Source organism: Oxyura jamaicensis, chromosome 1, assembly GCF_011077185.1.
Source record: "Oxyura jamaicensis isolate SHBP4307 breed ruddy duck chromosome 1, BPBGC_Ojam_1.0, whole genome shotgun sequence".
In the NCBI taxonomy this organism is placed as follows: Eukaryota; Metazoa; Chordata; class Aves; order Anseriformes; family Anatidae; genus Oxyura; species Oxyura jamaicensis.
The window spans coordinates 58,130,356-58,157,727 of record NC_048893.1 but is presented as its reverse complement, the minus strand read 5'-3'; the positions used below and the strand labels follow the sequence as shown (position 1 = coordinate 58,157,727).

Here is a 27,372-nt window from a genome sequence, read left to right as displayed (position 1 = left end):
TAGGTACAGGTTATACAGTGGTTCCTCTTAATTGCAGTCAGATTATTTGCAGCCACTAACTAAAAGTAATAACAAACTTACACTAGTGTAATTAAGAGATTAGCTAAAGATTTTTGGTAGATTAAGAACTCACCTGAGCTACTGGCAGTGCTTATTATATTAGTGCCAAGAGTGTTTGTAGTGATACTGGTGCTATTAATAGTACTGTACCAGTGCTACTACTGGTAGTAGCTCTACGAGTAAGAATTCAGATACTCAACTGTCCATCAGATGTCTGTTTTCAAGGTAATTTCCAATGTGTGAAGTATTGGAGACAAGTAATAAAGATTTTCTGTGGACTGACCACATTTTGGCAGGCATGGGTTTCTTCTCCCTAAGAAACCTTTGTGGGCTGACTGCAATAGAAAATGTTTCGGCATCACAGAAGTACCTAATTAGTATTTTGCTAATATTTCCAAAGGAAGCAATCTACATGAATGATCCCACATTCCTTATTCTCACAGGACATTCCAGTTAAAAACAGTGTACACAAGAACAACCAGCTGTACAATCAGAAACTGGCTAACATTTGAATGTTAAGAAAATCTCAGCTTTACATTTTTTTTGTCACTGCAGTCTCTGAAGTAAATAGGTATTTGGGCAGTGCTGCACCAAGCACTCAGGCTAGTTTTGTGGGGTGTTTGTTTTGTTGTTTTTGTTTTTTCAAGTCAAATGCTCTATATATATCAGATAGATGATAGATTAGATAGATAGATAGATAGATAGATAGATAGATAGATAGATACTTTAAGATTATTAAATTACCAAAGTGAGAAATTTCTTGACTTGGTGAGAGTGTAGACTCACAACATGCTTTTAACAAATAGGGTCACCAAATTAAACACACCACTTGGCTTAGAGAAGGTTGTTGGAGCACTTCAGCCTAATCAAATTCGTAACTGTAGAAACAGCCTGGTGTTAGGCCTTTACTGTACTCCTAGAGTCAAAGTCCTATAAACTCCATCAGCTGTGGGCTCCTTGAAATATATGGTCATGTCATTGTAAGATAGTTTTGTCTTGTTCTGTTTAAAATTTCACACTCGCAATGTGAAGACTAAATCAATGGGTGTCCCGTTAACTGATCCCAGCAGACGACTGGAATAAGACTGTGATGCCAAAGACCTTTATCAGTGCATTTAACTTTAACAGCCTTTAGTTTTCCTACTGACTAATAAAATAACCCTCCCTCACATAATTACTTCCTGTAATTTATTATAATCAGTCATCCAATCTTTCCACTGGTCCCCTTTCCTTTTACCAATATTCATAATAAGAGCTGCCCATTAATTAAGTGCCCTCTTAAACTGTCACAGGCCATGGCATTTGGATATGCTTTTGTAGAAGTGCCAAGTCTCTCAAGAGCAACGGTTGCAAACTATTTCTGGGCAACATCCCACAGGGACAGCTGCAAGTCAGTCCCCACTAGGCAGCTCTGTAAATTTGCCTTATTTATTCTCCCCAATCTAGGAAATAACTCATGGCCATGAGTTAAATGACCATTCCAGATTTTAAGCCAAAGCATTTATCAACTGTCTGCCAGCTTCATTTTCTAAGGGTCTGCAAGCTCTGCTTGAACACCGCCTGGAGCAGCCACATGCTGGCAAGGAATCAAAATAAAAAATCAGTGTGTCTACTTTTGCCAGTGCTTTAGTGGAACTCTTTTAGATCTATAAACAGCAGAGATTAAAAAGTTCTGAAGAAAGCTATGTGTGAATTTTGTCTGTTAGAAGGGTGATCTTTGAAACACGAAGAAATTTGTGAAAGGAGGTAAACAAGTGCATCAGTGGAGACTGCTTTGAAGACGTGACAACAGTGTTCTCTCTGAAGAAGCCCAGTTGAAACAGCCGTTACTTTGAAACATGACCAGTTTTTTTTTTTTTTTTTTTTTTTTTCATCATATCTCTTCTGTAGTTATATTTTCATTGTATTTATAGCATTTACATTATTTAACAGCATGATTAGGTATATCAAGATAACTGTGGCACTAGTAGACAAATTTTATCAAGGTTAGTCATATAAATCCTGTAAGTAGATATTTAAAGCCGTGTTCCAGAGGGAAATCAATCTCAGTTTAAGGGATGGATAAAAATTAATTAAAGTGGGATTTATTTTAATATCATATTTTCAAGACTAGACAATTTTTTGGAGGTGAACAAAAAGTTAAATGGAAATTTTGCTTAAGTATATGAATTTGGCTTTCATCAAAATTAACGTAACACTGTTGATCAAAAGTTTTCCTGAAAATTCAAGAACCCAGCATGTCAACATTGTATAACATTGCTTCGTGCTTTTCATGCAGAAGGTTGAACAGGTATAATCATTTTATTACGGCACCAAACTGGGTAGTGCAGCTGCTGTTGACCTTGCTGCATAGACACATGCTTCAGCAAGGCACAAGGAAAGCATACGGACATTTATCTTCTGTCATTATCATTGCCCCTCTCCAGGACTGACTGTAAAATGAATTCCTATTATTTCTAACTACCTTCAGTTTTGGAGCCCAGTCACGTTCAAAACCAGGCCCATATGCATCATTTACAAGCACTGTATTAAAGTTACATGTGAAAAAATTTGATGGGTGAGGGAAGGAGGAAACCCTAACCCCTTATCTTTTTTTCCATAACAATTCTTCAGAAAGTTTCTCTTCATCACCTCTGACTAATAAATTCAGACCTCTTACAAATGGAAAGCAAACTTACTCCTTACTGTTATAATTAGCTCTACTGGTGTGGGCATTGCTCCCATCCCAAACTCTACAGAGCCCATGTCCTCCTGCATTGATCTTGTTGTATGTTAGGATCTGACTTGTTCTTAGACTGTCTTTGCCCTCCCATAACTAATTTCCAAGTGTTGCTACCAAACTTCCTTCTGAGATACCAGTCCATCTTGGATTTGTTCTTTGACCTTCTGCCTCCACTGCTCTGAAGTTTAAGACTACTTTTCCAATCAGATTAACTTGACTGATAGGGAAAAAAAATGGCAAAGACAAATCTCAAAACTGGATTTGGTTTGGTTTGGGTTTATTATGTTTCTTTTTATTATGATGTAACCGAAGGAACTGCACTTTTTTTTTTTTTTCTTTCTTTATACAATGCATTGAATTTATTTTAATATTAGTGTAGGTGGATAATTCAAGATGGATCTGGTTTACTGTTGCTCTTACTGGAGCTGAAAATCTCTTCCACCCTGTGCAAAAAGTAGTACCTCTATGCACTGGAAAAATATTTAACATTGTCATACTAAAATCAAAACTCCATTGAGTTTAGAAGGAAAGAAGGGAAATGGCTTTTTAGCAGACCAGAGGGTACTTGTACTTGGCAGAACTGAAATTAGCAAATGCTGCCTTTGTGCCTCCCTGTGCTGCACCTGTTGGGAAGATAAATAAAGGACTGCCCAGTTCTTTCCCCTCATACCTCCTAAATATATCACTTTAAGAGAGGTTAAAAACAAACAAAGAAAAGTGCTATAGTGTACTTCTGGTACACAAAAAACTGGATGAGTTTCTTCATTTTAGTTTTAAGAGATATATTAGATGAAATGGGAGATTCTGTGGTCACATAGCCAGGAAGAAAAAAAAATAACAGTGAACATTATCATGAACAGTCCTTGGGAAATATACATAGTACAACATAAAACAATCTGTTTCAGGAGGGGACATCCAGGGCATTCTTTGAACAGAAAGCACAAAACAAATTTGAAGAGAAGTTATCTGAGGAAACTTTTCTTGGTATAGGGCCAAATACTAGACTCTTCACTCAGGAAAATGCAGAGATTCCAATGAACTGGACATCCTAATGTAATAATTGATTTAGAGTGAGGTGCAAAAAGTTTGCTCACATCCAGACACTAATGTGGCTTTGCACTGAATATAAAAACATGTAAAAGAAAGGAGAAGGAAAGAGGATAGAAAAGTTAACTTCAGCTCTAAGTAGAGTTTTCTCAGTCTCACTGCAAGCAACTTTGTCTCTTGAGCCTTCAGAACTGTGTAGCTGACCCACAGCCACTTCTCATCCCCTCCATCCCCCTCTGCTGTCAGTCATTACTGAAGTAATATTTCTGAAGACTCCAAAAAAAAAAGGTCTTTTTAGGCGCTATTAGCCAATCAATATGATAATATTTGGATTTTTCTGTCTTTCACCAAGGGACTTTGGTATACTTTATCACCACCACAAGATTTTATTATTTGGTTGAGGAATTGTTGGTATTTTAGGAGTTAGGAAGAGACTGTCCTTTAATTTTTTTTTTTGTATAAGCTTGCAATCATACAAAGATCTTAATATTCTCTACACTGCAATGGAAGGAGTCTGGGCTAGGAACCAGATACCCAAATAGAAGTGAAGGCAAGTGAACTAGGTGTCCCCACTGCCACCAGAGTTGCAGAGAGCAGGCCATTACAGTCAGGGGAGCCCAGACTGCTCTTCAGCTGACTACCCAGCAGTTGCCTAAACATAGATGCCTACTGCCATATGAGACACTCTAGGATACAAGAAATGTCCATGTGGGGCTGGCAGATATGACTCAGGAGCTGAGATTGCAGATCTGCAACATCCTGGAGCGGCAGCTAGAAACCAGGAGGGTATGCTACAGAAACGGAGTGTTAGTGAACAATAAGGCTGCAGAGTTATTCTCTATAACTTGATCAATTAATGTTTAAGGATTTTCAGCAATATACAGTTTTATGAGAAGAGAAGGGGAGTGTTCCATTCCAGCATTATTTGCATGTGAGACTAGGACTAGCTTTGCACGTGGGGCTCTGCCTCAATACATGAGATTTGGGCCCAGATTCCTCGGAGCAGAGGAGAGTGCACCCTTCTGTAATCTGCTGGGTGCACTGATTAGCTGGGTAGTTGTTAAAATAAAAGGTGCTACTACTGCTACATTTTTGTGACTTGGGAAATCCAGCTGCTTTTACTTGCTCTGCTTTTTATAAGAAAGAGTCATTATATTTTTGTGCACGGCTAAGATCAACTCAAAATTAAATCAACTCAAAATTAAATTTATTTTTTTTATACCACTGAGAAAAAAAAAAAAAAAAAAGTAAATTGTATTGCTGTTCAAATCAAAATTAACTGATTTAACTCCCCTAAATTTTGCTCAGATCCTACAACAGCTTTAAGCTTTTAAATGAATGTGTGGTTACATCAAGGACATTTCAAGCTATGAAGGACAAACACTTTTTATGTTAAATAATAAAACATTTCTTAATATTCTGCAATGGGTTCAACAAAACACATGCAGAATTAAGAATCTCCATGAATTCCAATTTCTGGAAGTTCCTCTCTTTAATTTGTCATGCATAGTTTTAGCTCTTTGAGCTCACTGAAAGAGTGAGTGGATCAACAAAAACAAAGGCTCCTATAGAAGAGAGTGAATTAGAGCCAACATTCATTTCTGTGCCTGAAAAGGTTGTATGGCTTCAGAAGCCATTCTAGCAAGAAGGTTTTGAAGGCAGTTTCAGTCAACCTTCTCTGCTTCCTGAGACATTGTAGGGACAGAGACGAAGTAACTGTGGATTTCAGAAGTATGAAGATAGGTAGATTTCTGCTCAGAGACCTCTCAGGTCCTGGAAAAATGCAACATTCTCTAAACAGAGTGGTTTCTCTCCCCCATTCTCCATGTCAGTATTGCTAATGGAATCTCCATAAAGCAGTCAATGGGACTCAGGCTATGCTGTGCAGGATGGCTTGCATACACACTGCTTAGAACTGCCTTCTGAAGAAGACAGTCACACACACAATCCTTTACTTGGCCCAGTGCCCTTATGTGCATTTTCAATTAAAAGTGCCAAAATAACGTGTGGCCTCTGCTGTAGTTAGCCATGATGGTTTAGATGTCATAACACTGAGATGTTGCATGCCCTGCTGTGGGGTTTTGCTGGATGGGGGTTGATTTAGGATGTTACACCTTCTAGAGAAGTGTCAGCACATTGTTTAACAGACAGTCATCTATAGCACAGTCTCAGCTGTGCTGCCTGTAGAGAGCATCGAAGGAGTAAACTATTCAGAAAACTGCCTTGTCTTGGAGGAAATTTATTTATTCCAAGGAAGACCCTCAGGAGCAAGGTAACTTGTGAGTGTGTTGGTGAATGTGACTGTCATGCAGTGCAGAGAGTGGCAGTACTGGGACATGGGAACATTTCAGAACTGAGAGGCCCCCCTATGTCATTTCCATCTTCCCCAAGGCATACAGAAGCCACAGCGTGAAGGGAATCCTACTGTGTTTTTCACCAGTGGAACATGTTCAAAATAGTCATTACTCTCCCTTCACTGGAGATTAGGAAATATTTCTTACATAATTTGCTATCCCCTGGCCCTATGTCCAATTGAAAATAGCATGTGATATACTTCTCAAGGCAGTTGCCCTTGTATGCGGTGGCTACAGCAAGTTATTTTGATCAGGTGATTATTACAAAAAGCTCTGTTCTAATTTAATTCTCCATAGGATCAAATGGTGGTTTTAGTGAGTGTCTGAAAGCATTCAGTCGCACCATGATGCTTCCTGAGAGGCATCTGTATTAAAATACACACTCATCATGACTTACAGTCTCAGAATACCTTCCTAATTTTGGTCATAAATGCCAAGAGTAGGTTGTAGTCACACACAGACACATGATGAAGAAAGGTTCCCTTTCCATACAGATTTATAACTCGACGACTAATATGCATGGCCATGAACTGCAGAGACATTTGCTCCACTTCTTGTTATAGAACTAACTGGATTATAACATCTTAGGCGCCAAACAAAAGTAAATCACACAATAGCTCAGACTGTTATTTTTTTTTTTTCCTTCAGTGGGAGCCATGCCTTGCACAGCCAGAATGCAAACCCAGTCTGAAAGCCTGTTCCACATTTTGTCTTCTCTCAAAGCCCTGAAGCTGTGATGAAATTAAACTGAACACAGTTGCAGCTAAACCTGAAGGAGACTCCAAATGAAAAACTTACTGGTTCAGATGATGGGCTAGGTCTTTCTCCTTAATCCTCACCTACTCCAACATGCTAGCGGACTAGAAAGAGCAGTAAGATACAGTTGTTGAATGGCTGTTGAATATCTTTGGACATTTATGTGTTCATTTTAATCACTTTCTGCCACAGGATCTTTTTTGTGCAAGAAAAGTGCACAAGTTATGTTCCCTAGCATCAGTTCCAACTGTTCTATATAGAAGAAATCTTCCTCTTACCAGTGCTGCTTTGTAGCAACATTAGGATTCTCAGAATCTGGGCATATTGTGCTAGTTTGGTAGGGCCTTTCACTATTTTCTGACCTGAAATTAAACATTTCAAGCCATTTGCACATCTGAACATACATGACATTGCATTTCTGTCCCTTTTCAAGAGCTTTATTAGTTTACAGTACAACTAAAGTATTATTGTTCCTAGCAAAAATTTCAGAAAACTTTTAAACCTCGGTGATGTGGAAAATGTCTGTAGCTAGAGTTATCTAGGAACAGACACACAAGAAATGCCACGCAGATGGAGTAATTCACTGACTAATAGCTTCTGAGTCTCATGCTGCGATATTTACATAGATGCGGATATACATATACACACCATAGCACACTTGGTATCATCTGTTTTTATAAGAACTTAGTATCTAGGCCAAAAACCTTATTTTAGACCCAAAGAGAAGCTGTAATACCAATGGAGGCTGTGGCTGCCACTCCTCCACAGATGCAGACTTCAGGGAAGGCACAGAGGGTCAGATGCCTGATGACATTTTTTCCATGGCATTCCCTCCAGCCTTACTAATCTTTCATCTAAGCTTTCCTTAGCCCTATTTTTAAAGGGGAAATCTGAACTCTGTCCTCTGCCCCTTTTTCTTTGCCCTTGTTTTGCATTTCCATGTTTTGCAGTGAGGACTTTTTCTCTTATCCAAGAGTAAAAGCTTTTTTAGCTGGACAGAAAGTATATTCAGTAAGCTGTGACTGTTACTCACAGCAGCATCTCAAATGCATTTTGCTGTGATGCCTTGTAAAAAAATTTCTTCTATACATAACTGACATTTTGATGAGACCCTTCGCAGTTGGTCTGCAAACATCCTTTAATATAAACTAAGAAAGTGGATGCAAATACCATCTTTTTCATCTTCATTGAAGAGAGAGAAATAAATTCAACTCTGTTGGTTACCCTAAAGGTGAATTAAATTATTTTTTTACGTGAAAGCTTAAAATTCTCACAGTTTTCTGATACTTTATCGTCACTACTTCAGAATGAGATTGAGAGGTAGAAAAATTAACTGTATTAATATGGAGTGATATATGTAACTTAGCATGCCTAACAATCACAAAGGGGCATATGTGACTGTCATGTATATAAATATTGGTGTGTGATCCACCAAGGATTTGCCTAGTGCCACATGTCTGCAATACCTTAGATCCCCTAAATGTTTACCTGCAGAAAAAGACCTTTCTCCATCCACTTGTGCAAAATACTCTCAAATGTTTTACACTACAATGCTTAATTCCAAACATCTGAGCCAAAATAAATATCCACATGCAATCATACTTTCAAAACAAAAACAGAAACCAAAAGCAAACTAGAGAGACAGAGAGAGAAAGAGAGAGAGAGAACTCCCAAGGTTAGTACACAGAAATGCCATTAACTAAGTTTCTGCTTTTTAAGGTAAATTCTGATTCTTTTAGTGTTTGGCATCAGCAACACTGCAACTCTGATACAAATATTTCCCAAATTACCAGTTAATTTTTTTTTTTTTGAAATGTTCTTCTCTAGATTTAGTTGCAAATCATCTTTGGGTGCCTTGTTGTGGAACAGTGGCACTCACGAAAAACAGCAACCCCTAGATTTCGTAGCACACAAACATCAGTTACCCTTAGTAAACTAAGAGAGTGGATGCTACTACCCTCTTTTTCATCTTGAGTGAAGAAAGAAATGAATTCAACTGAAAAGCTGCAAATGTTGGCTTTTTTTTTTTTCTTTATCACAAGCCTGATGAATGCAAATTATTATTGTTAGCATCACATAGAGTTACGTAATGGATTATTAGAGATGCTATTTGAAATTATCTCTAATCACCTACATGCCTGATGGCCTTGGGCCATAGTTCCTTGTTACAGAACTTGTAAGACATTGTCTCTTAACAGAAGGTTCAATACTAAAGTACAGATGGTAGGAAACTCTTCTTATCTGAAGGAAGTCTGAGAAGACTCTTCCTTCTTGAAAAGATCACAGAGTATCAGATTATCTGTCACCCACTGTCAAATAGACTTGAAGCGAATGCTTTTCTTATTTGGTATTTGGACACACTGTTGACACTGTAGTACTTACTACTTTGACAAAGAGCTGATAACAAGCTGATAAAATTCACTCCTGGGGGAATCCCAACATTTTCATCTCGTTTTGAGCCATGAACCTCAAAGAAATGATGTTTTAAAAAACTACAAAATAGGAATACCAGCAGATTTTCATTTAAAATTGTTGATGGTTCATTCTGAAATTTGATTAAAATGACACCTGTCAGCACATCTCAATAGTTTCCTTGTAATTTGCTGAAATATGTTACTTGATTCATATCACCACAGTCCTATGCTGATGTTCTCATTTCCCCATAACAGCCAAGTGGAATGGTTTCCCACTGACAGGCACATAATCTCATAACTCTCAGGACCAACCTGGAAAAAGAGTACATGAGACGTAGTCCTTCCTGTGACTCAGTCTAGTTATAGAGAGCATCAGATCCACAATGTAACTCCCATAAAACAACAGTCTGAATTATTTCCTTGATTCAGAGTGAAATATTTCAGGATATCTTAGCAAGAAAGATGTTGAGGTTTAGATCAAGAAAGAGTGAAGACATTTTACAAATTAGGAAGATAGTTCTTGATCTGGTCTGGAAATTATGTCATGATCTGAAAGGAAGTTCCCATAGTTAAGTATCCATCTATTAGAAAAGCTGGAAGGAAAACCTAGGGAACTACAGGCCTGTCAGTTTGACTTCGATGCCAGGGAAGGTTATGGAGCAGATTAGCTTGAGTGCCATCACACAGAACATAGAGGACAACCAGGTGATCAGGCCCAGTCAACAGGATTTTATGAAAGACAGGTCCTGTTTGACTAACCAGATCTTCTATGACAAGATAACACATTCAGAGGATGAGGGAAAGGCTCTGGATATTGCCTTCCCAGATTTTAGTAAAGCTTTTGACACTGTTTTCCACAGCTGCCTTCTGGAGAAACTGGCTGCTCATGGTTTGGATGGGTGTATGCATCACTGGGTAAAAAACTGGCTGGGTGGCCAGACCCAAAGAGTTGTGGTGATTGGGGTTACATTCATCTGGAGGCCAGTCACTACAGGTGTTCTCCAGGACTCAGGATTGGGACCAGTTCTCTTCAGTATCTTTATCAGTAATCTGGACAATGGGATCAAATGCACCCTCAGTAAGCTTACATAATGACACCAAATTGGATGGGAACACTGAACTGCTTAAGGGCAGGAAGGCTCTGCATGGGGGTGTTGGATGGGCTGGACCGATGGGCCAAGGCTAACTGTATGAGTTTCAACAATGCAAAATGCCGGGTCCTTCACTTGGGGCACAACAACCTTATGTGATGCTACATGCTGAGGGAAGAGTGGCTGAAAAGCTGTGTGGTTGAAAGGGACTTGAGGGTACTGGTCAATAGCTGGCAGAACATGAGCCAGCAGTGTGCTCAGGTGTCCAAGAAGGCCAACAGCACCCTGGCTAGTGTGGCCAGCAGGACCAGGGAGGTGATTGTCCCTCTCTGTTCAGCTATGGTGAGGCTGCACCTCGAGCACTGTGTTCAGCTTTGGGCCCCTCACTACAAGAAGGACATTGAGATGCTTGACAGTGTCCACAGAAGGGCAATGAAGCTGGTGAAGGGTCTGGGGAACAAGTCTTACGAGAAGCATCTGAGGGAACTGGGGTTGTTTAGCCTAGAGAAAAGAAGGACCAGGATACATTATCACTCTCTACAACTACCTCAAAGGAGGTGGTAGCAAGGTGGGGGTCCATCTCTTCTTCCAAGCAGCAACCAATAGGACAAGAAGAAATGGCCCCAAGTTGTGCCAGGGTGGATATTAGGAAAAAAAAAAAAAAAAAAAAAATCACTGAAAGGACTGTGAAGCATTGGAACAAGCTGCCTGGGGAAGTGGTTGAGTCACCATCCCTTGAGGTATTCAGAAAACTTGTAGATGTGGTACTTAGGGACATAGCATAGTAGTAGACTTGGCTGTTCTAGGTTGATGGCTGATGATCTTAGAGATCTTTTCCAACCGAAATGGCTCTATGATTCTACAATCTTTTGAAATAATTGTCCTGTCAATTTTATTGCTGAATTTTATCCTTTAACTGGAAGTGCAATTGTCATTGAAAATATATTGTTAAATTTGAATAATAAATTAATGTAGTTCCTGAGCAGCACTTCTTTGTTTTCTGAAGCATTTAATCCAATAACCTTTAGTCTACTTTATCATGTTTTGCAGCTTTCAGAGAGGAAGTTAGCACAGCTCCGTGTACTGCTGTCATTGGTATCATATCGTGGTGCCTTTTGCTTTCACTTTTCCCCATGGCATCTCTTGAACTAAGTGAAAGTCTTTGCTTTCACATTAAAAATAATAATAATAATAAAAATTACCAAACTATTGCAATGAAAGATATGAAACTGTGAAAAACATCTATCTATTGCTGTATTTTTTCACAAGGTCAAAATTTTCTGATGAATGCCTTAATTGCTTTTAGTAAATACATAACAAGGATGAATTAGATTTGGAGTATTTAGAGCAGAATTTCACTTGGCTGGGCTAGGAGTCATTTTGAAAGCTTAATTTCTTATTAGCATCTGAAATCAGAAATAAGTTATAAGTATAAGCAACTTACTATGTAGAAAATATTTTGCAACATTCCATGAATTTAAAGAAATCAAAGCTGTGCTGTGTTCATACATTTTGTGTCTATGCAGAAAAGACTGCCTCCTAAACATTGGAGATAACAAAATCTGCCTTTCCAGAGACTTGTGTATTTTGACCCTGCAAATACTAAAATGTGGATTATTAAATTTTGACGTATGAGCCAAATTACTAGTTTTTAACGTGAAGACAAGAATCAGACCTGCTCCTTCTCCTCCTTGCTCTCTGGAAAACACAGCCATACCTGGGGCTGGGATCCCACAGACAGTGATGCTGGACATATGCAATGTTGTTAGCCAGCAGCGCCACTTACGGGTCACTAGCAAATACAATCCAGACCATCAGGCTGAGGAGCAGTGCGGATCAGCTTACAGGCCTTAACGGGACCTTTTTAACATACGCTATAAAAAAGGCAGTGTGAGTACTCATGAGCTATAGTATAGTGGGGGTGGTTCTGTAGAGCACCTACAGCCCCTTCTTAAAATAGAGTAAGACAAAAATCTGTGCTAACTGTTGAGACTTAGAGCTCCAGGCTTTCAGGTATGAAACTGGAGCGGTATCTCTCTGAGATTGGGAAGCTCAGATCAGGTACTTCAGGGCTCTATTACTGTTGCTCTTACAAAGTAAAAATAGGAGATTTACTGCTATCCTTTAGACATAGACTGTTTAACTGGAGCCAGAAGCATGCAGTTCATTAAATAAATCAACATTACAGAACCACTCAGATCATCAAGAATAGGTAGATGATGAATATAAGAGTTTCTGGAGTACGGAATCATTTTGAACTTATGTTAAATTACTGATATATAAGCTGAAATGGTGTCATAATATAGAAAAGTTTGAGGGCCTCTGTCATGGAGCATATTCTTTGCTACATTTAGTAGGAAGAAGCTGACTGAAAATATTGTGACTATGAAAATATTGTGACAAAAATATCAGCTAAGATTTTTTTTCAGTCACGTTTGGGATTACATAAATCACATTTTATCAAATGTTTTGCAATTATAGTTCAAAATAAAATGCTTTTATTTCCAACCTTGAAAGTAAAACCTACCATGGTAAGACATGGAATGAAAGATCAATCAGTATAGTCACAGACCCAGGCCTGCAGGTTTATTTATTTATTTATTTTGTACCTTTGCCAGTACAGCTGTGCTGACAAACCCTTCCCTTAAAGGTACAGTCATGATGGCAAACTGAATTACCTTATCAGCATAACTAAGTCAGTTTCGTAAACATTTTAACACATCTCAGCAAAGTTCTTTTGCTGTATAGATAGTGTAACCAGCAAAGGTTTGCCCACAAGATTTTTCAGGATAGATAGCATCAAAAAATTTCAGTTTTGGAAGTTAAAGAACAGGACTTTGTTTTTAATGATGGAATGAGTTAGAAAAATGCTCAATGGGGGAAAAAAAAATAATCAAAACCATTCATGGACCTCAAATTGTAGTCTGCTTCCAGTCCGTGATTTGTGAGTTACAACCATGAATTTTATTATTTTTTCTCTCTTAGTTGCACAAGTGCTCAGCAGTCTTTTTTTTTTTTTTTTTTTTTTTTTTTTTTTTTTATGGATTTATCTATTTTAAACACTCTCAACTCTTGGCAGCTGTCTAGTTCCCAGTTACAGTACATATGCAACTTCAAGCTTGCCAAGGAAGTCTTGCACCATCTGATGAGGGTGCTGGCTGCTGATGGCTACCTCCCTCCTACCAGAGATGAGATATGTGTTTTATTGTTGTTGATGTTGTTGATTTCTTTGGTTTTATTTTTTGGTTTCTTTTTAATACATGGGTGATGTAGTCCTTTACTAGATAGCCTACTTGCACAAACTTAGAAGAATACAGTTATGTGAACATATGTATTTTATTAAAGAAATTGTTGAAGGTCACAGTTACAGTGTTCTTTAGTGATTAATCAAAGCAAAGTTATACAATGAAAGCAAAGTTCTCATATGAAATGAGAAAGTTGTGGAAGCTCACATAAGATCAGATTTGTTTTAATAACATCATTACAGGAGAATGGGAACTGCAAGGAAAGCAAACACGACCCAAGTGATGGCTGTTTTATCAATGGCAATGAAGGCAAAATCTGGAGTCAACAAGTAAACCACAGCTCCTCAATGGATCTATAACCCGTTGCTTTGATGTCTGCTCCACAAAATTCAATATTATTGGGCATTTCATTCTAACTGTTCACCCAGTTTTTCAGTCCTTCTTAATCAGGGAACATTCTGCATTCAATACATGATAGTTTGATCTGAACCCATGGCCCCTAAAATCCAATATAATTGGAAGTATGCGGACATTTCTTGAAACAGAAGTATTGTAGGTGAGATCATATGTGGGGACTAATTATTATTCTTCATTTTGCTTTTTTTTTTTTTTTATTTTTACTCCCTATAAACTGAAACCTTTTAGGAATGATTTTGAGTTTTAATCAGATATAAACCTAAATCTAAAATTAAATACTAAGTTTATTTCTCCTCCATTCTCCCCCTGAAGATGCATCAGTGGATTATGAAACTTTTAATTGCTGAAATATACAAATAATTTCAGCTTCAGTGAACATGCTGACTCGTTCACTTTTTTTTTTTTTTTTTTGCAGTAAGAGATAGCATTTAACCCAGGGTTACTGCTTTTATATCTAACCAGAAACAGTCACAGAGAGCCAAAACAGACAGCCCCATCTGCCTACATCATCATTACAACTGGTAACGGAAAATACAAATATATCAATAAATTTTATCAGTCTGATTCCATCATATTTTTGGTCACAATAATAATAAGGTAGGCAAGGCATGACAGCACCATTGCTTTTTAACTTTACCCTTTTAGACTGAAGTTTAGACTAAAGTCCAAACCATTTTTGCTCCTAGGACCTAGGACTGAAATGTGGTTGGAATGTTTTCTGCAGCTGTATTTTAAAAGTAACATAGAAAATGCCCATGGGAATTCTAAAAAATAAGGTAATGATTTCAGCTGGGATTATAGTTTAGTGCTTCCACTCAGATTGGGAACTGTCTATAGAATTTATATGCAAGTAACATTATTTCTCTGTGGATAATTCAGACTCAGGAGGCAGAGGGAAGACCCTGTCTGTATGATTGTGTTTCTGTTTTGCAAATTGCTAACTATTCTCCTCTTTATTGATAAGAATAGATATTTACTTCAAGTTAAGTCCAATTGAATACAATAGGAGCACTTTTATTGTTTAGAAATTATTTTGGATCAAACTGCCTGTCTCCCAGCTCATTTAATCTGTGGTCTCCTACTACTGTTTACCAATTAAATGCTCATCATGCTCCATTAGAGCCTATGGTTTTGTTGAGCAAGATTCTGTTTTCCAAAAGATGAGACTATGGCTTTCAATCACATCACTGATGACCCTGTGACTCTCTACTGGCCTGGGTGAAGTGACCTATAGATAATGGTCAAATCATTTTGAGTTATTTATCTTCTCCAGAGTTTTGGTTTGGTTTGGTTTGGTTTGTTTGTTTGTTTGTTTGTTTTTCCAGGAATGTAAGCAGTAGTGAAAGCAAGTAGCTTTCCAGTTTTTCTCTGTTGATTGTCTGGACATGAGGCTTGTCTAACAACTGTTCCACATTCTTGGTCCTTCCCTGCCCACTAATTTTGGTAGAGCACTTTCTGGCCCCAGAGAAAGCAATGTGCCACAAACACAGTTCTAGTGTTTTTTAGGGGCTGCACACAGAGAAGAATCCTTATATACAACAACTGCATAAGGGTTGCAGGGAGCCATGTTCTCTCCCCAAACTAGTATTTTGTCTATTTTTGTTTGACCAGCAGAGTCAGCACTTTAGGAATGCCTACGTAATAGTTATATTTGTCTGATCCCTTGAAGCCATGTCCACAAGCTTAATCCACCTACTTAAATTTGACACAAGTTGACAGTCCTTTGTGACAAAAAGCATTAAGTGATTATCCTCGTGCTCTTTGACATATGAAAGTCACTTTAATATGCTGCTGTTACACAGACAGATATCATACCTGTATCCATGGTGATGCAGCTATAGTCCCGGTTTCCCTTTCGTGGGAGTAAGCCCTCTGGTCAGACTGGGTGAGATCCTGAATCCTTTGGCTGTTCCGACCAGAGTCTTTGCTGTGTTATAACCAATCTACCTTTAACTGCAGGAAGAAATAAATGCAGGAGACTTTCCTCCTCCCTCCTGTGAATGTTCCAGCCCAGGGATAGTGAAACACTATCTTTAGACTTTGTGCAAGCCCTTATTTAATGCTCAAGGTCATTTTCTTCACCTAAGGGGCGGAGGTGTATGTGAGGGGGGGTATGCATTACTCTTTATTTCAATACCATTGAGCATTCTTCTTAAGGCTACCCAAAACAAACCTGATCATGAGCACAGAGTCACAAGATTAGAAGGGTTATACAGCCAGACCTTTTTCCCAGTATGCTGGAGATAACCTGCAGCTCTCAAATGGTCTGAACTGCAAGACTTGGGATACTTTGACTCCAGCACAGTAGTAAAGTAGGACCTGGGAACTGTTTTAGAACTGGCAGCATGCCTCATTATGTTTACACTCCAATGTGAAAAGTAATATATATGATGTCAGGGAGTCTCTATGCTTGTTGCTATCACAGAAGCCAGTGGAAGTGGGAATTTAGAGACTTTGAAAACTGGCCACTACACATAAGCACCCTGTCAATTCCCTGCCAAGGCATCTTGTGGTTATTGCAGGTCGGATGTCAGTGCAGCCAGACCTAAAATGGAATTGAAGTTTTAAATAATGATAGTCCCAATTTAACATGGTTCTTAAGCGTTTCCATAACTTTAGCACATGGGACTCTCATGGAACTTTTTAAAACGGTTATGTGTATGTATAGCAAGAGACTTTAAGTCTTATTTTGTCTGAAAAATTGAAGATTGTAAAAGTGGGACAGTGATGGAAAATAGTTGTTAATGGGTCAAATTGCATCTCCTGCTGATTTTCAAGGGGGTATGTGCACATGCATAATTATAAATCACACATAAAAAATCTCTTGGCTCTAAGTGCTCATATCCTGTGTCAAACTGGATCATGAATGCATCTCATGACATGGATGAGCCATTAAAGCATTTCTGGAGATGCTTTCCTAAGTGACAGTTGTGTTTTCATTTTATTTGCTAACTACACTTCTTAATATGTTAGTTTTTCTTAGAAGGCATGAAGAATGTACTGATAATTCCTTTTCTTGTTGTAGACATATATAGTCAGCTGCTTTACAAGTTTCAAATACGACAAATAAATCAAGATCTGTGTTTAGCATGACACAACTCACTGAAATGCAAGATTCTTGGCTTCTTAAATAAAGAAGTGCATAGCAGAGACCATCACTTCTTGTCTTAGGAGCTGCAAGACAGAAATTATCTTTAGTTGCTTAGTACAAGACCAAGTTCACATTATGATATCAGCCCAGTTGTTTAGTGGACCTTCAATGGGTTCTTTTCCCTGTAGCTCAAGAGGCTTGATCCAACCCAGTGAAGACTTCTCCTAAGGGGCAACACTTTCTCCACCATGAGCACCCTGACAATGCGTTGACAGAGCACCATATTAGGCAACAGGTCTGTTGAGAATGGCATTTGGGAACTCCAGTGAGCATGCCTCCTAGGAAAAGACCACAACAGTAAGCTGCTGGTTAAGTGCACAGAGCCCTTTCCTAGCTGACAAGCCTGTTGCAGAGGTCAGCCAGAGAGGGCTATCATTCTCTGGGGAAGTGGAAACTACTCAGTGCTATTAATGTTTTTTCCTGGCTGTCCTCAGGAATAGAACTGTAAGCCAAGCATGACCATGAAAGGGGTCACACTTGGCCAAAAGATTATGCTGAAGTTATCTCCCATGTCTCTGCCACCTCCAATGCCTGGAACCATCTCCCTTCCTTTTTTTGCCTCCCATTCCAAACTTCAGGTCTCTCCCCTAAGCTCAGTTTTTGCTTCAGTTTTCCTAGCAATAACCTGAAAAGCCTTGAACTGTGGTTTTGGAAAGAAACCATTGACTTTCAGGACTGGCTTCAGCCATCTTCCCACGACAGAACTGCAGAATAGTTGAGGCTGGAAAGGACCTCTGGAGATGGTCTAGTCCCACCTCCCTGCTCAGAACAAGGTCAAGTAGAGCATGTTGCCCATAACATTGCTCAGGTTTTGAGTACCTCCTTGTATGTCTGCATATCTGAGATTAAGTCTGGACTATAATAGTGGTTTAAGTCTGGCCTGCACTGTAGGTTTTGGATAACACTTGTGCCTACTGCTAGAGAAGCCAGGACTGCAAAGATGTGTGATTTCTGACCAACACCACTGTATGATAGGAGGCTTTGCATATTTGTAAAAATGTACAGGGGTCATAATACCAAGTTTTGGTCACTAAGGGTGATTATATTTTATCACTGCAAAGCACCGTTTTGTGAAACAGCCATATCTAAACCTTGAGTGTATAGTACACTGATAGGTTTATACTGGCAAAAATGTTTCTAGGAGGAACATGTATTTATTTACACAGCATACTAAAGATAGTGACTATGTCTAGTTCACTGTGTTGTGTTGATTGCTGCCTTTAATTATAACTAAATGTTGAGTGTGATTTTTCTGAAGGCAAGATAAGATCTTCTGCAAAATAAGACCTGTGACTTATCTGGATTTGAACACAATACAAAGTCATGCCTATTTTTTCCTGGAACAACATTCACACTTGCTAAACTACTCTGTTGATAATTAGTAGCAACCCAAATGGGCAATCTTTTATAAAAATCATCAATAAATTAAACCAATTAAAAATGCACTTACTTTGAGGATATAGCAGTCCACGAAATAACTAAAAATGAAAGAAAAACTCAAGGGAAGTCCCTCAAAACACTCATAACCCTGCCATCTGAGACTGGACAGTGCTTAGATCTGTGAGCCCGGGAGAATTTTCTAATTCAGTGGTAGTAAGAATACTCCCTGTTTCTAGCAATCAAATTTCCAAAAGATAAGTATAATTTCCAATAATTTCCAATAGTTTCTGCTATTACTTTTTCATACAAGAAAAAGACTTCCACACCACAGAGATGAGATTCTATTCATAGTGGGCGCAGTCAGAAATTTCATGATAATGAAGGGGTGATGCTCCAAAAGGTATTTTTCCTTATGGAAATTTTCATACTGTCCTAGGCCACAAAGAAAAATTTACTATGTTAGTGGGTAGAGCAGTAAGGCAAATTGCTATAAAGCTTTTTTTTTTTTTTTTTTTTTTTTTTTTTTTTTAAATGAGACTGTGTCTGCTGGACTTTAATATACATTTTCCTTTTTATCACATGATAGGTGCTGTGACCAGGCTTACAGCATTGAGCCCTTTCCCTGTAGTGAGGGATTCTCTTGGGACCCTTTACAACAATATGTTATAGTGTTTGTGTATGTGACTGGGAGTTCCTAAAGCACATCACTTTCACACACTCAACTTAAAATTATCTTTGCACTAAAAGCATTTCTCCCCTTTAAGCATTACATGAATTTGTTAAGAATGAAAAGTATGTTTTTGTTATATTTAGACCTGTGTGCAAAGGAACAGCCTTACCAGCATTTCTGTGTGACAGAAACTGAAGCTTTATTTCCTGAATATGAGCTGAGATGGGGTCCCAAAGGTTAATGCCCATAACATGACAAAAGCTGGTATCAGTCTTCTACTGTTACACTTGAGGATTTCAGCCTTCTAAATCTTTGCTTGTTGCAAGTAGTTGAGCTGTAAGTCAATAGACTATCTCCAATAAATATTCCATTTCCTACCAGTCCAGAGTTCTTATGCTTTTATAGGTTGACAATAAGCTTCCTTTAATTGTTTAAAAATTAAACTTTATCCGGTTAATTTGTTCTTGTTTTCAGATCAGAGCACATGACAAAGGATAACATTAAAATAGGATAGAAAGCCTAGCTTCTGTATCACACAAATGAAAAGTGATTTAGATCAAAACAAACAAACAAACAAACAAACAAAAAGCATAAGTTAAAAACAACAACAACAACAACAAAAACTATCTAACTGTAGGTTCTACACAGAGCAGCTGGACTGATATTTTTTACTTTCTGCTTGCACTGAACACTGAACTCTAGATCTGATGTTGTGGTGAAAATGAGGTCTCTAGATTCTCTGTATATGATCCTTCTCAATTAATGTATCCATTACACTTCACGATTAAAGACCTATCAGATACTATCCCAGTTGATGGAAAATTTGCTCAAACATTAAGGTATCATCTGACAAAAGTGTATCAGTTATTGTGTTGGCTTAGTAAGTTGTAGATTTAAGTACGGGCTTGGAACCAATTGACTTTAACAAATCAAACCCAAACTTGAAATTCAACTTGCATTCCATGATATTCCAGAGCTGTCCTAAAGCAAAACTGCCTAAACGTACTATGCAAATTATTATGGAAACATGCATGAAGATAAGTATTATATATCTCTGGACTGAACAAGTTCAATTCCCTCTTTCCAAAGAATATAAGCTTTAGGCTTCTGACCATGTCATTCTAAAGATGCCAAGTATCACCTGTGTGAAAGCCAACAAAATTTGCGAACTGCAATGAAATGATTAAACCAAACGGTGTTCAAATTCAACAACTATACACCAAATATACAAAAACGATTTGCTTTTCTTGAAGCTCAATAGCTGTCTTCTTTCTTAATTTTTCAGAGACTGAAACTGAAAATGCACCACCACCTCCAGGTTAGTGTAAAAATTGCTAATTGGTGCTGTAATATAACAAGAGAATTGCATGAGATTACATACTGCATAGACATACCATGTTTTGTGTTTGTTGTCCTTTTGAAAGTAAGGAGCCAGTAAGAATGGCAAGAAAGCCTGCCCAAATATTTGTGTTGACTTTTCAGATTCAGTTTTTCTTTGGGAGAGAGCTGATATTTACATAATGATGCAAATGAACATTTTCCTGTATATTTCCCTTCAGGGTACAGGAAATGATGACTGCTTAAATTCTGTAGCTAAATTATGCGGTCTTCTTTGATGTCAAGCAACATCTAATTACCTAAATATTCCTTTCCATTTCCCATTGAAGGTACAATGTGAGCAAAGATGACAGAATCAAGCATTGGATTCATCTCACCTAATATTAGTCATCTGAAAACATTGCTCCACCTGTATGCAGTGGAGCAGATCCTGGGATGTATCTGCTCATCTAATGAACGTTTCCTGGATAATGTATCTAAAACGTCACTGGTTGTCTGTGTTTACGCTACTAACCCAAGGAGTCCAGATGTCTAGATTGGAGTGGGTGAATATCTTTGAGGAAACCAAAGTTAGGTGAGATGAAACTCATGCATAGGACTAGGGTTTCAGGTAAAGCTGAAGCTCTGTGCAAAGCTGCTACCTTCTCTTTAGTGGGAGATGAAAAGTTATGCAAACCTTTGCCTCATGGATTTGATTTGCATTGAGAAATTTGTACTATATTCTCAGATGTTGGTTAATATATATGTATATAAAATATACGTGTTACAGTTGTCTAATTTAACCATTTGGTGAGTTTTATTCTCTGTGTAGTTACTTGAGCAGCAATACCAAACAGAATAAATAAATTTCCAGTTCACATGTTAAACCTGCACGTACTTAATCTTGCAAACTGTCATTTTACAAGGCTGATTCAAGACACTTTTGTTTAAATGATACACTCTTTCACTAAGAAATGTTAAAGATTGAAGGCAAAAGTGTCATTTTCCACAAGGAGTTTCATGTTTAAATAACCCTATTATATTTTCATGCTAGTATGAGCTCTTTCATATTGCATATATTTACAATGAAAATTAATATTTCTGTCACGAAGGTTACTTTTTTTTTTTTTTTCCCCCTTATTTTTACTCACAGTAAGATCTGTACAGTTGATACTCCAAAATATTCACACTGGTGTTCTAAGTAGATACACTTTGTACTTGAATTCATGTTCTTCATCAACCTTAACTTTTAAGTAAGACTGAAATGGCAGACAGGTTTCTATAGACAGAAAGAAGTATAATTCTTGAAGCATTATTTGAAAATTTCTACCAATCCCATCCAATAAATAACATCTTCTTCATTTCTTTTTTAATACACAGGATTAAACATGAAAACATTTCTTTAAGTACCTTCCTTTTCCCAACACCTTTACTTCTTAAAATCTTCTGTAATACAAGTAGGGTGTCAGTAAGCCTTTATGGTTAAACACAAACCAAATTTTGGGGAAAACACTGAACTCCTTCTAGATCTCAATGTCAAGCTATCAGGCTGTTTTACTCAGCCATGAATAAGGTTTTCAAATGGGATTTAAACATGCTGTCACCTTCCAAGAATAGTGAATTCTCCTAATCCCAGCTATTAGTGGGAAAGGAATGCATTACTGTTGCAAAATTCCCATTAAAAAAGAACGAGTTTGACCATCTGTACAAGACAGACAATATTCCAGACAACTGAAGCTTTGAAATTCCTAACAACCAGAAGCAGCTAAGGGTCTGTCACACCTAGAGAATATGGCCTTGTCTTCCATATTTCATGTTTTATTTTTGTAGTTACAACAGCTATGCACATGTGAGCAAGAAATTAGGAATAATATCCACTGGATCTTTCAAATTTTTCCTCCATGACATGAAAGTTTTCTTAGCTTCACCTTGAGGGTATTAGTCCATTGACCTTCATCCAAACCCAAGTTATACTAAGTACTTGACAGGTAAGTTCACCACACAAAGCCATTTTTCACAGTAAATAGAGTATTCAGTGTGTATTCCTTGAAGTCAGTACAATTCATATGACTTGATGAGCTTCTATGGAAAATGGTCTTGTATGAAAATTGAATGACATAAAACCCAGAAGAATAGGAATCATAATAGGAATCCAATAATGAAATGGAGAGAACTTTGAAAAATTGATTTTTTTAACATTTTCAATCTATAGTTCAAGTTTTCTCACGTATTCTGGGTTAGAGTTATTTCACATACACCTCGTTGAAGTACATGAGAAGCTATCGACTATTCTGATCAAAAAACTCAAATCAAACAGTCTAGGTAAGATGAAAATGATAATGAAGAAGACAATGAGAAATAATCAAGAACACTCTCAATAAACGCTCTCTGTATACTGTCTTAAGGATAAACCACTTAGAGAATGGAATTCTGGATACCGTTAATATTTGGAAGTATCTCATGTATGATCCAAGCCCATTCATACTAACACTGTTATCTAATTCTTTTCAAAGGCTTTTGTAAATAACCCCAAGAATATAAGACTAACAACTACTTACAAGCAACAACAGTATGTTGCTTCCACTGAGTACAAGAACACTTTTATATATATATATATAAAACTAATTCAAAACATAGAAAATGTGTTGATATCCATGTGTCTGTAACAAATGTTATGGAATTACAATTGTAAATGATGTATACATGTATATTAATAATTCTTTAACCACGGTTTTTCAATACTAGCAAACCTACAACATTGAAATATATTTTTAATGCTGTGTAAGCTTTTCTTTTTACTTTAAGATCCTCTCAAAAATATACTTGTACTTCCTACACAGAACAAAAAACATCACAGGAGGGTGGAACTGAAAAGGGTAAAGGTGAGTTCAAAAATGTATTTCAAAAATGTGCAGTAAAGAGAACATTCCTAAATGCTGTTCTGTTGCTGGATTGCTTGAGTAGAAGCTGGACGCAGGATCTTGGTGCCAAATTTTAGAAGTGTGATGTGAAGCTTCCAATATCCTTCTTCTGCATGACTTACCCAGTACAAGCAAATTAAGATTCTTATGAGTATGTTCAAAAGTTCCTTGAACAAGACTGACAGTGTTTAGCAACAATAACTATACAGACTGTTTTTCTTCATAGATCAAATTTCAAGTGATTTGCATGACCAGAAAGCCATCTTTAAGTGAACGTGAATGCTGGCACTGACCAAGCTTGCTTAAACTCAGTTGCTACACACATTGTTAGCTTTTAAACAGTGGGGAAAATCTATAATTCAAAGCTGTTTTTATTCTATCACAGAAATTTGATACTGCATGTTCTACCTTTCAGTGTATTTCTCTTTCCTTCTTCATTGGGAGTGCAGTTGCTGAGGTCATTAGAAGTTCTGAAAAAAGTCTTTGAGGACTGACTACTGTGAACAAATACATCACTGTTCCATTACCAATGCATGTAAAATCTGCTCCATTTTCAATGCATATTTTATATTGCTGAGATTAGACTCCAGCTCTGTTGGAAGTTCTTCCAATTAAGAAGATACATTTTGAGGGAACTGGGTCAAATTCCACTTCTTTTTGTACTTCCTGCTAAAGTAGAATTCAAAGAGCTCATCAGCTTATTTTGAAAAGAATAATCTTTTTTATTTTTCATTCTGACAAAAGGTTAAACCAGAACAAAACATACTTACAACTGATGCTTGCATTTTATTTGGCACGGTTTTGCTTTTTCATGGCAAATCAAGATATGGCTTGCTTGAAAATATGTTCTGCCTTTTGGTCTCCTAGACAAAATCTTGCCTTTTAGACACACTGGATTCACACACTTATAATTGCAGATTTATTTAACAAAGGCATGCATGGCCATTTTTCTCATCAAAATCAAAATGCACTGAGAATATGTGATTCAAATACTCTTTAGAATATAAAATTGCTGAACCAAGCTTCAGTGCATGTTATTTTGCTAGCTATCTTTGCATTGAGCAATTATTTTGACAAACAACATTTTGTGTGAGTAATCAAATCTGTCATCTTGGTAATGCAAACATAATTCAGGAATAATTTGCATGTCTAATGATAGGAACAAAGATGAAGTTCTTGCCTTGGGCTATTCTAGCAGTTAGTTCTGCTTGGTTTAATCTTGACACGAGAGAAATGGTTGTCCCTGAAGTTAACATGTATGGTGTTCTCTCCACTGTTCACAAGTCTACATTTTATTGAACTAAAAAGAAAACATGGTAGGTATCACATCAAATACTTCTATTATATTTTTATACATGATTATACCATTTCTGTTTTGAATTTAGATAAGAACACAGGTATTTCCTAAAGACAAAAATTCTTTATTGGTGCTTACCCTATGTAGGAGGATTTTGCTGCCAAAAAATTGTTTGTGATTTCACTGTGGGAGGTGTTTCCAGTTTCAATTCACAATGGCAGCAGCCACCTCAGTAAGAATTTCAGTGAAAATCTGAATACGGATATGTAGAAAAAATGACCTTCTGTCATGCTCCAGTGGAACTGTCAACTTTGCAAAGCAATGTATATGTCAATGCCAGAGACTCAGCATGTTCAGCAACAGTATTTGTGTCTTTTTTTTTTTTTTTTTTTAATGACACAAATGTATTTGTTGAACAGTATAATGCCATTGTTCCTATCAGCTACTGCTTTGTTGCAAAGTGTCACCAACAAAGGAAAAGTACATTTTCTGAGAACAATTCCTTCATGTCTGATTGTCAAAAGAAAATCTTTATAATGGTGATCATGATACACAAATCAGGAAAAGGTTCCATTTCTCCCATTTGTTCAAAATCAACAAGGAAATGAGAGCAGAACCAGCCAGAGGTCAGCTTTGTATAAGCTACTTATAAAACTGTGTCTGTAGTTTCAGAAATAACAGATTTAGGTACTTCTCTAAATGGGGAATGAAATAGAAAAAAAAAAATCATATCTGAATTCTACAGTGATCCTAAGATACCTGGGTGCTAGCCGTTGTGACTTTGTTGATAATTTACAAAAAACTGCATGTAGGAATCTGGGATGGCCCTCTTTGGTGCGGTCAGACAATGCCTGAGCCTGGTGTCTAGGAAAGAAAGCTTGGTCCATAATTATGGAGCACAGGGTCCAAAATTTTCCCCTCATTTCTAAGATGATGTTAGCTGCAGAAGTTAGGAAATTAAGTATACCTATCTGTGTGTCTGTTTTACTGTTCTATTTCTTTTTAGTAGTTATTGTCTGTGTGAAATTAAATATTTATGTCCCTTTATGTTCACTGTAAAGTTAAGAAACGAAGGACTGTGTGATAAACTCTTTGTTATCTTGTCATTATTTTGCTGTAACATCGGTAGTTCACAGCAGTAATTTATTTGCGTGTGTGTGTACAATAATAATTTATAGTATTTCTAGTTTGAAAAACATCTGAATTTTGTGAAAAAAAATCAGGATACACATGAGCATACCTTTTATCTCCAGATCAAAAAGTGACAGCAGAAATCCTGCCTAATTTGCTATGTTATCCTGAACTCACTCATTTTACATTCTTCTGCTTTTGTTTTTAATTTCAGTATTATCTTACACATTGGCTATTGTTATAATTGTGTTTCTAATTGTTGGAATAAATGAACTTTAATATCAATTTGCTCATTCCTTTTTAGGTCCAATCCAGCTATTCAGATTCACTTATCTCTTTTCTCTAGGTTACATCCAACCATCTACTAAAATGTCTGCATGTTTCATTCTTGTATTTCCTCAGATTTCACTTATCCTTTCATGCCTCTACTAAAATTCCATTGCTGATGTATGTACTTTAGTTTCTGAAGGGACATGTCCCATTGATGGGACTGGTGAATGCTCTTTGAAAATCAGATGGGTAACTGAAGGCAACTAAATTTCAAACTATTTGTCTTAGGAGGCTTAAAGTGTGCTCAATAATTCCAGCATAAACTAAAATGACAGAACCAGTTGGCTGAGTTACTCTCAAATTATTTATGTAGAGTGAAGACAGGGGTTCACTCTTAGCAATGTTTATCTACTTCCCGTCTTAACCCTGAAGACCAATGTGCAGTAGTAAAAAAAAAAAAAAAAAAAAAAAAAAAGAGTTAAGGTGCTCTAAAGTCAACTGCAGCTGCAAAACAGTGTCTCTGCCCTGCCAGAACTCTTGCTTACATATTCCTGCCATATCTCTCATGCCAGCTCCCTTGGTTGTCAATGAGTGACACTAAGGGAACACTAAAGAAAGATCAATAAGCTCACCAGGTCTGTTCACCAATTAAATCAAGTTTGAGATGATGCTCAAATTCACATGTTCAGTTATGTGGAACCAGACTTTTGACATTGACACATGGTTTTCAAGTATTCTTTTTAACGGTTATGATAATAATAATAAAGTAAAATAATAGCTTAGAATGATTTTGCCACTTCTACAAAACATTAAATTTATCAACAATGTGACTGATGGCAGAATATCAGCTTCCATTTTTGTGTAACAAATTTCAAATCAAGCGAAAGTAGGTCTAAAATTCTGCAGACACATTTGCAGTGGAATTACTTAGCCTTGCATAAATTTATTTGCTAGCACAATATGTTAAAAAATCTGACATGACTTTGTCATTACTTTGCTTTCATTGAAAATGTGTATCTTCAATGTCTGCTGATGCCAATGGAAGATTCAGGTGGTGAGAACTTCTCCACTTAATGTATGCTTTTCCTTTCCTTTCCTTTCCTTTCCTTTCCTTTCCTTTCCTTTCCTT

At 37.2% G+C, this 27,372-nt stretch overlaps 1 protein-coding gene across 8 annotated transcripts in view; it reads left to right on the top strand.

The window, feature by feature from the left end:
• The window catches only part of MYBPC1 (myosin binding protein C1), a 79,207-nt gene that overhangs the window by 2,079 nt on the left and 49,756 nt on the right, over positions 1 to 27,372 (top strand). For all 8 annotated transcript variants that reach the window (XM_035342135.1, XM_035342090.1, XM_035342072.1 and 5 more), the window contains exons 2-3: positions 20,593 to 20,625; positions 23,465 to 23,506. In XM_035342135.1, the coding sequence (XP_035198026.1) occupies positions 20,593 to 20,625; positions 23,465 to 23,506 (75 nt within the window). The remainder of the gene's footprint in view (positions 1 to 20,592; positions 20,626 to 23,464; positions 23,507 to 27,372) is intronic.